At 49.3% G+C, this 12,556-nt stretch overlaps 1 protein-coding gene across 2 annotated transcripts in view; it reads left to right on the top strand.

Moving 5' to 3' along the window:
* Positions 1-11,099, top strand: part of Alas1 (aminolevulinic acid synthase 1) — a 14,500-nt gene extending 3,401 nt beyond the window's left edge. For both annotated transcript variants that reach the window (NM_020559.2, NM_001291835.1), the window contains exons 3-11: positions 1,159-1,392; positions 2,769-2,918; positions 3,216-3,438; positions 4,838-5,022; positions 5,732-5,911; positions 6,315-6,479; positions 7,846-8,114; positions 9,004-9,166; positions 10,357-11,099. In NM_020559.2, coding sequence (NP_065584.2) covers positions 1,159-1,392; positions 2,769-2,918; positions 3,216-3,438; positions 4,838-5,022; positions 5,732-5,911; positions 6,315-6,479; positions 7,846-8,114; positions 9,004-9,166; positions 10,357-10,517 — 1,730 coding nt within the window. In that variant the 3' untranslated portion in view covers positions 10,518-11,099. The remainder of the gene's footprint in view (positions 1-1,158; positions 1,393-2,768; positions 2,919-3,215; positions 3,439-4,837; positions 5,023-5,731; positions 5,912-6,314; positions 6,480-7,845; positions 8,115-9,003; positions 9,167-10,356) is intronic.
* Positions 11,100-12,556: the final 1,457 nt, after the last annotated feature.

The following is a 12,556-nucleotide window of genomic DNA, read 5'->3' as shown; positions in this document are numbered from 1 at the left end:
TTATTTTATTTTATTTTATTTTATTTTATTTTATTTTATTTTATATGAGTACATTGTAGCTGTCTTCAGACACACCAGAAGAGGGCATCGGATCCCATTACGGATGGTTGTGAGCCACCATGTGGTTGCTGGGAATTGAACTCACGCCCTCTGGAAATCAGTTGGTGCTCTTAACCACTGAGCCATCTCTCCAGCCCTAGAAGTATTTTTAAAACTGGTTGAGCTTTATTAGGACTCTGTTCAGAACCTATGAAGAGGCAATAACTGTGTGACAACCCCCAGTTGCCTCAGAGAGCGCACCCTCCTGAAGTGTGCTGAGTGCCCATAGGATAGAAATTACTGGGGCTGGTGAGATGGCTCAGTGGGTAAGAGCACCCGACTGCTCTTCCGAAGGTCTGGAGTTCAAATCCCAGCAACCACATGGTGGCTCACAACCATCTGTAACAAGATCTGACTCCCTCTTCTGGAGTGTCTGAAGACAGCTACAGTGTACTTACATATAATAAATAATAAAATAAATCTTTAAAAAAAAAAAAAAAAAGAAAGTTACTTCTTAAAAAAAAAAGAAATTACTGAGAGTGATCCACTGAAGAGCATTTGGGAAGAGGTGCACACATAATCACTTAGGAGGCTGAGGCAGGTGAATTGCTGAGTCAAGCATCATAGCAAGACCCTGTCTTAAACAGATGGAGGGAGAACATTGGGTGGGGCTGGAGAGATGGCTCAGTAGTTAAGAGCACTGACTGCTCTTCCGAAGGTCCTAAGTTCAATTTCCAGCAACTACATGGTGGCTCACGACCATCTGTAATGGGATCTGATACCCTCTTCTGGTGTGTGCCTGAGACAGCTACAGTGTACTCATATAAATAAAATAAATAAATCTTTTTTAAAAAAAGAACATTGGGTGGACCGGAAATATAAAATAGTGCTCTTGGAGAAGTCCTGTTGGTCTGAGGTAACCTGTACGGGCCAGTCAGCCCTTCAGAAAGCCACTGTCAGGTGAGGCAGGTGAGAACAGATGTTAGCAGCTTAACAAAGGGAAACCTGGGCGTGGATTATAGGCTAGAGCGAGTATGAAGTTTGAGGCCGATAAAGGAAACTCGCTCACGCACTCCATGAGCAGGACTGGGGCCTCATTCCTTCCATTTCCTTCCTCAGAAGAGAAAACTGCCAAGGCCGCAGTCCAGCAGGCTCCTGACGAGTCCCAGATGGCACAGACTCCAGACGGCACACAGCTTCCGTCTGGACACCCGTCCCCTGCTACAAGCCAGGGCTCTGGGAGCAAGTGCCCTTTCCTGGCAGCACAGCTGAGCCAGACAGGCAGCAGCGTCTTCCGCAAGGCCAGTCTGGAGCTCCAGGAGGACGTGCAGGAAATGCATGCTGTGAGGAAAGGTAAGAGAAATGTCTCCCATGGAGAGAGTGAGGCAGTCCTTGGGGCTCCTGGGACCCTCCGGTTTATATGCGAGCTACTACTAGGCTGTGTAGCAATAATGTGAACACCTCCTCCTTTGTACCAGGAAGGAAGGAAGGTCGGTCCTCAAGCTAGGCAGCCCGAACTGTATTGCAAAATGTGGAACTTGCTTTCTGGTGAGGGTGTAGGAGGCAGCCAGCTTCCCAAGTCATGCTTACTCTCTGGAAATAACCTGTAGTCTTGAGCAGATATCAGCAGTGGTTTGTCTCTTTGGTCCTTCCTACCCTTTGTCCGAGTAGAAGGCGGAACACCGCAGTAAGTGCTAGCCTAGGCTTCCCAAGCTATGTATCCTGCTGATGGTCATGGAGGGACAACCTTAACCCCATCTGAGCTCCCAGCAGCCCCTAAAAGCCTCAGTGTGCGGAGAACGGCGGCTCGCACCTTTAAGTCCAGTGTGCGGAGAACGGCGGCTCGCACCTTTAAGTCCAGTGTGCGGAGAACGGCGGCTCGCACCTTTAAGTCCAGTGCTTGGGAGGCAGAAGCAAGAGGATCAGTGCGAGCTCTCGTCTACGTGGCCGGGGCCAGGTCAGCCAGAGCTGCATGGAGAGGCCCCATGGGGGAAAAGACGCAGCCTCCGTAGGCACTGCTGTCTATTAAAGAAGGATGCAGGAGGGGAGCAGGCGGCCTTAGGCTATAGTCTTGTCCATTGGAACTGGTTGGTAGCAGTGAAAACAGAGTCGTTCTGAAGCCAGTTGGTGCACTAGACACTCCGAGGCAGAGGGGCTCGAGCTCCAGGCCATCCTGGGCTATAATAAGACCCCATCTCAAAAAGCCAAAAAGAAGCCAAGTACTGAAAGCCTATGTAAGAAACAAGCTGAAGACAGAGACATTCCATATACTCCAGCACAGCATGGTTGGCTTTTTTTCATGAAGTAGGCAATGAGTTATGTGTTGGTTTTGTTTTGAGACAGGGCCTCACATTCTGGCATCAGATTTAGAGATCTGCCTGACCCTGCTTCCCAAATGCTAGCGATGAAGCCATGCACCAAGACACCCGGATAATAAGCTATGTTTGAAAAAAATGATTTTAATGAATATGGATGTTTTGCCTTCATGTATATCTGTGCACCAATGTATGCCTGGTCCCGAGGAGACCAGAAGGGGGCGTCAGATCTCCTGGAGGTGTAGTTACAGACAGCTGTGAACCACCAAATAGATGCTGGAGCTTGAACCCAGGTCCTCCAAAAGAGTAGCCAGTGCTCTTAGCCACTAAGCTGTTTTTAACAGTCTTCCTAGAAGGTGTCCTGAACTAAGAGTAAAAGGTCTGTCCTCAGTACCTCCCGTTGCTTTGCTGCAGAGGCTGCTCAAAGCCCAGTGCCTCCCAGCCTGGTTAATGTGAAAACCGATGGAGAGGATCCAAGCCGACTGCTGAAGAACTTCCAGGACATCATGCGAAAGCAGAGGCCAGAAAGAGTGTCTCATCTTCTTCAGGATAACTTGCCAAAGTGTGAGTCTGTTGTTTGGGAGTCTGTGTGTCAGGTTAAATGTGAAGTTGTGTGATGAGGAAGCGTGGAGCTCATGGCCGTCCCTTGCTTGACTACAGTGGGCTTAGTGGCTGTGTGCGCTGCTGGGCACTGGCCTCAGTCTCCAGTACCCATTGTCTGTGCGCCAGACAGTGTGCCACACATTCTAGTCCTGGATACAGTGCCCTTAAATGACCAAACTGAGATTTGAACCCAGGTCTGTCCTTAAAAAAAAAAAAAACAAACAAAAACAAACTCTCTTTTGTTTGTTTGCACTTCAGCTGTTTCCACTTTTCAATATGATCATTTCTTTGAGAAGAAAATTGATGAGAAAAAAAATGATCATACCTACCGAGTTTTTAAAACGGTGAACCGGAGAGCACAAATCTTCCCGATGGCGGATGACTACACGGATTCCCTCATAACCAAAAAGCAGGTGTCGGTCTGGTGCAGTAATGACTACCTAGGCATGAGTCGACACCCACGGGTGTGTGGGGCTGTCATGTGAGTAGCTCTCAGTTTTCACCTACCACAGGCGTTATTTGGCAGGACTTGGGTGGCTTGTACAGCTCGACCTTTTATGGGAGAAGGTTTAGTCACTGAAAGTGCGCCACAGTGCTACACTACTGTTCTTTGTAGAGCTTTTACAGGAATCTTGGGATTGAACTCAGGCCGCCAGGCTTTACAGCAAAGCTCCTTTACCTGCTAAACTATCACTCTTGGCCTTTGAAAATCTCTACAGATGATATCTGGGCCAGAGGGTGTCTCAAAAGACAAAGGTGAGAAGGCTGTGGAGGAAAAACCTAATCCTGACCTTGGTCCTCCAAGCACACACCCACCACACCCCACACTCACAAATACATAGCACACAGGGATACACAGCATGCACATGCATGCACACACGCATGCACACACATGAACACTTTGGGGCTGGCCATGTAGCTCAGCTACCTGTAAAACATCCCTGCTCTTTTAGAGGCACTCTAACGTGCGGAGAGTGGATAAGGCGAGTGCAGTAGACATGGTGAGAAGCATAAATGTGAGCGATACTAGATACGATCGACAGAATGCTCATTCTCCTGACTCTGGAGAGAGGACTCATTTATACGGTGTTTAGAACCTAGAGTTTGAAAAATACTTTTTAAATAAAATAAAAAATAGGCTGGACATAGTGGTGTATGCCTTAATTCTGGCACTGAGGGTGCAGAGGCAGGAAGATCCCCGTGAGTTCAAGGCTAGTCTGGTCTGCATAGTGGCTACATGGCTACATAGTGATACCCTGTTTCAAAAACTTAAAAAAAAAAAAGAACCGTGAGTTGTCTTGCTTGCTTGAGACATGGTCATAGGTGTGTATGTGTGTGTGTGTGTGTGTGTGTGTGTGTGTGTGTTTGGTTTTTGGTTTTTTTTGTGCTAGGATTACAGGTACATACTCCATGCCTGTGTATGCAGTACTTGGGATTGAACTGAACTCAGAGAATTGTGTATACTACGCAAGTGCTCTATCAGCTGAGCTGCACCCTCAGCCCAAAAGTGTGTGTGTGTGTGTGTGTGTGTGTGTGTGTGTGTGTGTGTGTGTGTATATATGTGTGAGTGTATGTGTTTGTATATGAGTGTGTGTGTGTGCATGAATATATGTGTTTGTATATGAGTGTGTGTATGAGTATATGTGTCTGTATATGAGTGTGTGTGTGTTGTGTATCTCTATGTGTTATGTTCTTGTAAGTGTGTGTGGGGAGTGCCCTGAGGTAGGCATTAGGTTTTTCTTCCATGGCCTTTCCGTCTTCGTTTTTTGACACTCACTCTGGCCCAGTGCTGGGGTTGTAAAAATGAAGGCCCTCTGGGTTTTAAATGAGTTCTGGAGATGTGAACCCTGGAATTTTGGTATTTTACTTGTTTTTAACAGGGAGACTGTGAAACAGCATGGTGCTGGAGCTGGGGGAACTAGGAATATTTCTGGAACGAGCAAGTTCCACGTAGAACTGGAGCAGGCACTGGCCGACCTCCACGGCAAAGATGCGGCGCTCTTGTTCTCTTCCTGTTTTGTGGCCAACGACTCCACCCTCTTCACCCTGGCTAAGATGATGCCAGGTAAGTGCTATTGGGACCTAGCACAGTTGAAGTGTCTGCATAATGACAAAGATGGTGTCTACAAAGAAGGCCCACTCCAGTTCAGCCAGTCGGCCCTGTGTCAGAGCGTCGTCTTGAGCACAATGCGCTGACTGTGTTGTGAGTTCCAGCAGATCATAGTCTGTGGTGACTGACACATGGGGAGGCCCTGTCCTGAAGCTCCTGGCTCAGGAGTGCTTCATATTCTAAGACATTCCTCTAGCAGAGTGCTTCATTGCATTTAGACATGTGTGTCTTCATAGCTTTTGAAGTGAGGTACCCATATTTACTACTATTACCTGTGCTTAAAGGCCATTTTTGTTTTTTGGAGAGTCTCACGGTATAACCCAGGCTGGCCTCAAACTCTTGATCCCCCTGCCTCAGAATGCTGGGCTGTCAGGTACATGACCTTGTGGCTTTAAAGACAGTGAGTTGTCCATGGTTTTGGGTTTTTGTGTTTCATGATGCTGAGATGGAACCCAGGGCCTCAGAGCCTGGGAATCTCGTGCTTTGCCACTGAGAGTCTTGCAGCAGCCACAGTGCCTTTGCCTCTGTATCCTCCCAGTGCAGAAGCGTGAGATAGTTACTGCGTGTTTCTAAGGCAGCATCAGCAGGAGCAGGTTTGTTGCATGGTCCAGGACTCCAATTGTCTTGATGCCTCTGCCATTAAGTAGCACTTTTCTCATGTCAGGCTGTGAAATTTACTCTGATTCCGGGAACCATGCCTCCATGATCCAAGGGATTCGCAACAGTCGAGTGCCAAAATATATCTTCCGCCACAATGACGTTAACCATCTCAGAGAACTGCTGCAGAGATCTGACCCCTCAGTCCCCAAGATAGTAGCATTTGAAACTGTCCATTCAATGGATGGTAAGTATGTGCTGAGGGTAACCTGAAGCCTGGGATGCAGAGCTGGGCTTGAACTGTTTGAAAGTGTGTGGCTCTGGGCACGTAGCTGCTTGACAGTGTCTGAGGTCCCAGACACTCAACTCCAGAAACAAAAACAATATGTTTCCTTTTGGTTTGGCATTTTTTTGCACTGGGACTCTGTAATTGAGAGATGTTACATGGATGTTACATGGATGTTACATGATGTTACATGGATAGGTAACTGGGTTTTCTGTGCTGGCTGTTGCTAGATTATATAACCTCATGGGACAAGAACTGGGGGAAGTTCATTTTCTCTCTGGTACTAAAAATGACCCCTTAGAATGTATGGCACTTTGCTTTGGCGCTCACCATTGTCACTGACATTTTCCTTGGCTTTCCTCAGGAGCAGTGTGCCCACTGGAAGAGCTGTGTGACGTGGCCCATGAGTTTGGGGCAATCACGTTTGTGGATGAGGTCCATGCAGTGGGGCTCTATGGAGCTCGAGGTGGAGGGATCGGTGATCGGGATGGCGTCATGCCAAAAATGGACATCATCTCTGGGACGCTTGGTGTGTGCACGGGCTCTGTGGCTCTGTCCTTTCACGCTGAGCTTTGGGTATACACCAAGGCCAGTCACTGGCTGGTCTAACTTACACCAGGACCGGAAGCAGGGAGGTAACCTGTAAAGCCTGGGCTGTTTTGTGGTGAATTTTGTTCTCTTGAGATGGGATCTCAGCCTGTAACCCAGGCTAGCCTTGTTTCTCCCATCCTGTAACCCAGGCTAGCCTTGTTTCTCCCATCCTGAGTGAAGCTTTCCATCTGAGAGAATGCTAGCCCAGCTTTGCCAAATCCCTGGGGACGTGGAGGCTCACAGACTCCCACAGCTAAATATGACAGAAATTACATTTCTTGTCATCTGAGGTCATTCCACCCATACTTGACTCTTAGTGTAATGCTGGATTCAGAAGGAGGGGGGACGCCAGTGCTCTTCTGCCGGGCATTGGGAAATGCTGTGCTCTGTGCCCAGCACAGAGAGTGCTCTGGCTCTCCATCCCGCTCCTCTCCCCACGCTGGCACCCTGACGCCGGGGCTTCAGGCCTGGCCGCACAGCTCACTGGTTTTGTGGCCTTGGCTTATGAGCTGACCTTCTCATGCCTGTTCCTTGTGTATATGATGAAAATAGCAAGAGATCTATATCAGGATTCCTTTAGAGAAGGGAAATGACCTGTTTGCCTGTGGGAATGAATTGTTAAGAGGATGTAGAAAGTTGAAGGTTCTTTTTTATCTTAAAAAACAAAAAACAAACCACCCAGAAGTTTATAAGGCAGTGAAAAGCCTGTGTAGTGGTCAGCTGAATGCCAAGCTAAAACCACACCTAAGTCAAGGGTCAGCAAGCAAAACCCAGCACCTTCCAGCCCTGTCAAATGAGCGAGAGGTCTGTCTCTCACAGACCCAGAGATGCCAGGGCAAAGCCACCTCCCTATTCAAGTGCCAAATTCCAGTTTGTGATGTAGGCTTGCTGGAGGTCTGTGCAGTAAGCCAGAAAGTGCTGGGCAGAGTAATTTTCCACTCCAGGAGTTTGAGCCTAACTAATCCTCTTGTGGCTCAGCAAAAAATGTTCCCTCCAGAAGACAAAGTTAAGGCTCCTGAGAACCCTTCTGGATCCTTAATCCTGAAACTTGAGACACAGATTACGTAAGGGCCTTGACCAGAACGGAAAACAATCCTGGCCCCAAGTCAGCCCTAACAGGTTCTGGGTGTTTGTACTCATCCAGCAGATGCTAACTGTCGAGAGGCTCTTGTCTGCTTGAGATGCCAAGTAAGGCCCCAGGACTGCAGTTGATGGCTTAGCTTGGTGACTGACACAGAGTCAGTTCCTGGAGGCTGTGCGGTGCTGCTCATGAGGGCCCAGCCTAACAGGACTTCTCCTCCCAGGTAAAGCGTTCGGCTGTGTTGGAGGATACATTGCCAGCACGAGTTTGCTGATCGACACCGTCCGCTCCTACGCTGCGGGCTTCATCTTCACCACCTCCTTGCCACCAATGCTGCTGGCTGGAGCCCTGGAGTCTGTGCGGATCCTGAAGAGCAGCGAGGGGCGCGCCCTTCGCCGCCAGCACCAGCGAAATGTCAAGCTTCTGAGGCAGATGCTAATGGACGCTGGCCTCCCGGTCATCCACTGTCCGAGTCACATCATCCCTGTGCGGGTAATGGCCTGACCACAGGAGGCTCTCCTCCACACACATGACACTCCACATGACAGCGTTCTGTTTCTGCCTTCCTGAAGGGGTTGGGTAGGGCGATTGCAGGGCTGGTGTTCAGACTGTAGCCAGTGGCCCTTTGCCATGTCTCTCTGACTTCAGCTGTCTGGCTTGACTTCACAATAAGAATGAAGTCTTTGAACCCAGCGGGCTCAAGCACAGTTCCCCTGCACCCCACTTCCCCAGAGCACTGACCTTAGGACCTTAGCAGGGTAAACAAGAACATTTGTGTAGAAAACTCTAGAAGCCCAAGCATGGGCAGCTTTGAAGTGTGACTTTCCACTTAGTAAATTTCTTTCTTTTTTTTTTTTTTTTGGTTTTTGGATTTTTGGAGACAGGGTTTCTCTGTATAGCCCTGACTGTCCTGGAACTCACTTTGTAGACCAGGCTGGACTTGAACTCAGAGTGCTGGGATTAAAGGCGTGCGCCACCACGCCCGGCTTCCACTTAGTAAATTTCAAAGTCAGTTGCCCTTCCCTCTACATACCATGTCCCTGTTGATGTCACAGTTAATATAAGAAAGTAGCTGGTATAAGCAGAGCTGGGCAGTACCTCCTGGGAACAAGGATGTGTGGAAAAAAAAAAAAGTCACCTTCTTGACCATGTAAGGTCTGGAGGACAGCCATGTGACAATTCCAGGATCACAGCCCACCATGCAAGTGCCAGCTCCCTTAAATCACACGTGTTCAGGGAGCATTCCCCTCCCCCAGGCTTGCACGCTCTGCCACAGTCTGGCCTGGAGCCTGAGCCTTGTCCATGAACACTGTGTTCTCGACTGTGTCTGCCGGATCGGCCTGCCGTGTTCTGACCCTGCTCCTGCTCTGATGGGTCACAGGTTGCCGATGCTGCTAAGAACACAGAGATCTGTGATGAGTTGATGACCAGGCATAATATCTACGTCCAGGCCATCAATTACCCAACAGTGCCTCGCGGGGAGGAGCTCCTGCGGATCGCCCCCACCCCGCATCACACCCCGCAGATGATGAACTTCTTCGTGGGTGAGTTCACGCGGTGATGGGAATCTCTACCTCACTGTAACTGCGCTCCAGGCAGCCCACACGAGGCTCCCGCAAAGTTCTTGGTGGTATTTACCCTAATGCATTCAGACAAGATTGGTTTCTTCTTGTTCCGAGTATCTCACTGTGCCCTCAGATGCCACACAATGGAACTCTAAAATTAGACGGTAGCGAGCGACTCACTTTAAGGTTGCAAGATTCATCTGGAAGCTCTCAGGAAACATGCTGCCCCCCATCTCCTCTCTCCTGTCTCCTGCATGCACGGTTGTGGCTGTTCACACTTCCCCGAGCTGCTCTTCTTTCCCGACCTGTGGTCCTCGAGGTTATCTGTTCTGGTGACTGTACTGCTCCCCCACCCATGTCCACTCCAAAGGCAGAGCCTGGAGTGACTTTAGCTGTAGGTCATCATGGCCACAGAGGAATTTTGCCCTCCTGGGCCCTCCCACGTCAGTATAACTTCCAAGGACAGATTTTATGTTCAAGATGCTCAGAGCATTTCTGTTCGATTTTGGTGCTGAGGCTGAACTTGTGGTCTTGGCACACTGCGTGCACACTCCACCCCCGGGGTCCACTCCCCCAGATGGCCCACCCCCCAGCCTCCCAGATATTTGTGTTAGTGCACTGATATGCAGCAGCTAGCTGAAGCTGGTTTGTGAAGTGAGACCCAACTCTTAGAACAGTGCCCTTGAGATTAATTGACATACCATAAAAATTTACCCTCTTAAAGTAAAGGATCAAAGGGTTTTAGATATACGCACCCTGGTGAGAAGCCATCACCTCTGCTATGCCCTCACTAGTGTTCAGTTCCTTCTACCAAGTCCCTCCAACCCCTGGCTGCTCTCATTCTCTGGGCGGTTAGTGTGTTGGACCATGTGAGCGACATGTGTCGCTGCTGCTTCGTTTCCTTACATACTTATCTGTAAGACTGTCCCGTTGCATCTGCAGCCTAAGCTGGCCCAGAGCTCACTGATGCCCTCTCTCACCCTCCTGAATGCTAGCTCTGTTCCATGTGTCAGTGGATGGGCATTTGGGGTACTTCCACTGTCGAAGTCTTAGGAATGGGGGGTGAGCATTCACGTGCAGATTTTTGTGTGGCCATGCACTCTGATTCTCTTGGGCAAAAGATCCTGTGATGTTAAAAAAAAAAACAAAAACCCTGTCTCTCCCCACAGAGAAGCTGCTGGTCACGTGGAAGCGAGTTGGGCTGGAACTTAAGCCACATTCGTCAGCTGAATGCAACTTCTGCAGGAGGCCCCTGCACTTTGAAGTGATGAGCGAAAGAGAGAAAGCCTATTTCTCAGGCATGAGCAAGATGGTGTCTGCCCAGGCCTGACTCTGACTCAGTTATTCACAAACCCCAGGCCATTACCATACCCACATAGTAGCCAGAATTGTCTTTATATGTGAAATAAATTATATATTAAATCTTAATCTATAGTAAAATCATAGTCCTGGTTAGTGTGTTAGGTGTTTCTGCTGTTGACCACTGAATGAAGAGCTAACTTTCATATGTGGTCTGTAGTATGGAGATATAAATTGTAATGCCTGCCAGGCCACCTGCTGGGCTTAAACCTAACCTGGCAGACCCAGCTGGCACCCCAGAAACTACAAGCAGTGATACCGCCTGCTGTAGGGTTCCCTTCACACTTCTGCCTCAGACCCAGAAGGGGCAGTCAGTGTGCCCACAGTCCTGTCGCTGCTCTTTCCTGCTTTCCCTCAGCCGCTGCCTCAACCTCACACTTCCCACTGAAAGTCAAGCCTGAAGGAGAGCCCATCTATGCTTACCAAGGTTAGCAGCCAGCTAGCTCCTGACTCCTTGTCATGGCCTCTGCAAAGGGGATAGAGGCTTTGTGCATCTCCTCCACCCTCTGCACTTGTATTTGGGTCTTGCTCTTTTTATACAATCTAAAAACACCCCTTGTCTTGTTATGAGTTTTTCCCCTCTGCTGACTGTTTCTCCCACAGGCCTGCAGCAGGCATCACCTACCTATCTGAGCAATAGCCAAGCTGCCACCCAGGCTAGACCCCTCACAGCTGCAGCTGTCTCTGTCCTGCTGTTACCCAGGCTAGACCCCTTGCAGCTGCATCTGTCTTGGTCCTGCTGTTACCCAGGCTAGACCCCTCACAGCTACAGTTGTCTCAGTCCTGCCTTTGCACAGCCCTGGCCGATCAACCTGTCAGCCCTGTTCCCTGGGGAGGTTGCTTTTGGCTTGGCACAGTTTGCTTGTCTTGCCAAACCCAGCCACTGGCTCTGCTGCTTCTCCTTAGACCCTTCGGTGGCATCTGAGTCGTGGGCCTTGGACTTTTTATAGCTTTCTCATCCCAGTCTAAGCTGTGCCAATCACTGCTCCCAGGAGTATTCCTCCTGAGCTGGGTGCTTCTGTGAATGTCAATGGTCCTGCTCCACTCAGTGCTCCACCTCACACTCTCTGAGGCCTCCCAGTCCACACCATGTAGAGAGCACCCTGCCCCACCAGCCCCATTCTGCACCAGGTCCTCCCTGGCTGCTCACTGGCTCAGGCTCTCCAGCTTCTCGTCGGGAGTCAGCCCTGTGCTCTCTTAACATAAATAGCAGCAAAGCCTTTCAGGCCAGGCCACCACTGCCTTCATCTGCCTTTGCCTCCACCCCAACAGCAGTGTGAGTGGTCTTACAAAACCACAGATCGAGGCTACGGATGAAGCCTGGTTGGCAGAGTGCTTTCCTAGTATATACAAAGCCTGTCTCAAAAAAGAAAAAATCGAGAGCCATGTTTCATATAGAAACCTCTTGGGTCTCGTAAATGTGCTGCATTCTAGGCTCCTCGTGCCGACAGACTGGGCTCCTGGCAAACTCACCCCATTGGTCATTCCACCCTTGGGTGTTCACTCTGCTTTGTAGTTGGCCTTCATGTCTGCCTGAGTTCTCTGTACTAGTCCTCTGCCTCAACATTCCTGCTTTGGGTCATAGTATTGATTCAAGACAAGTTTTCATGCCGAAAACTTTTTTTTTTTTTTTTAAGCAGAGGCAGAGGCAGGCAGATCTCTGTGAGTTCCAGGACAGCCAGGACTATGTAGAGAAACTCTGTCTCCAAAAAAAAAAGTTTTTCCTAAGGAGACCTCCCCAGGCATGCTAACCCAGCCACCCACTCTGTTGCCAAAATTCCTTCCCTTAAAAAAATGTATAAACATCCACCCTCTCATCCTATAGTCCCCATGACAAGCCGGGGAAATGGGTCATTAGGCTTCCTTACAGAGCAATGGGTGAGTGTGAGTGACAACACAGACACACTGGGAAGTTGACACCCAGCTAGAATGATAGGTCCCCTAAGCCTGTGAAGATGGAGTCCCCGCCCCTTCTCCTTTAGCCCTTCTTAGATACCCCCAAGCCACATG

This window comes from Mus musculus, chromosome 9 (assembly GCF_000001635.26).
Source record: "Mus musculus strain C57BL/6J chromosome 9, GRCm38.p6 C57BL/6J".
In the NCBI taxonomy this organism is placed as follows: domain Eukaryota; kingdom Metazoa; phylum Chordata; class Mammalia; order Rodentia; family Muridae; genus Mus; species Mus musculus.
The sequence above is the reverse complement of the archived record's forward strand: the minus strand, read 5'-3'. Positions and strand labels throughout refer to the sequence as shown.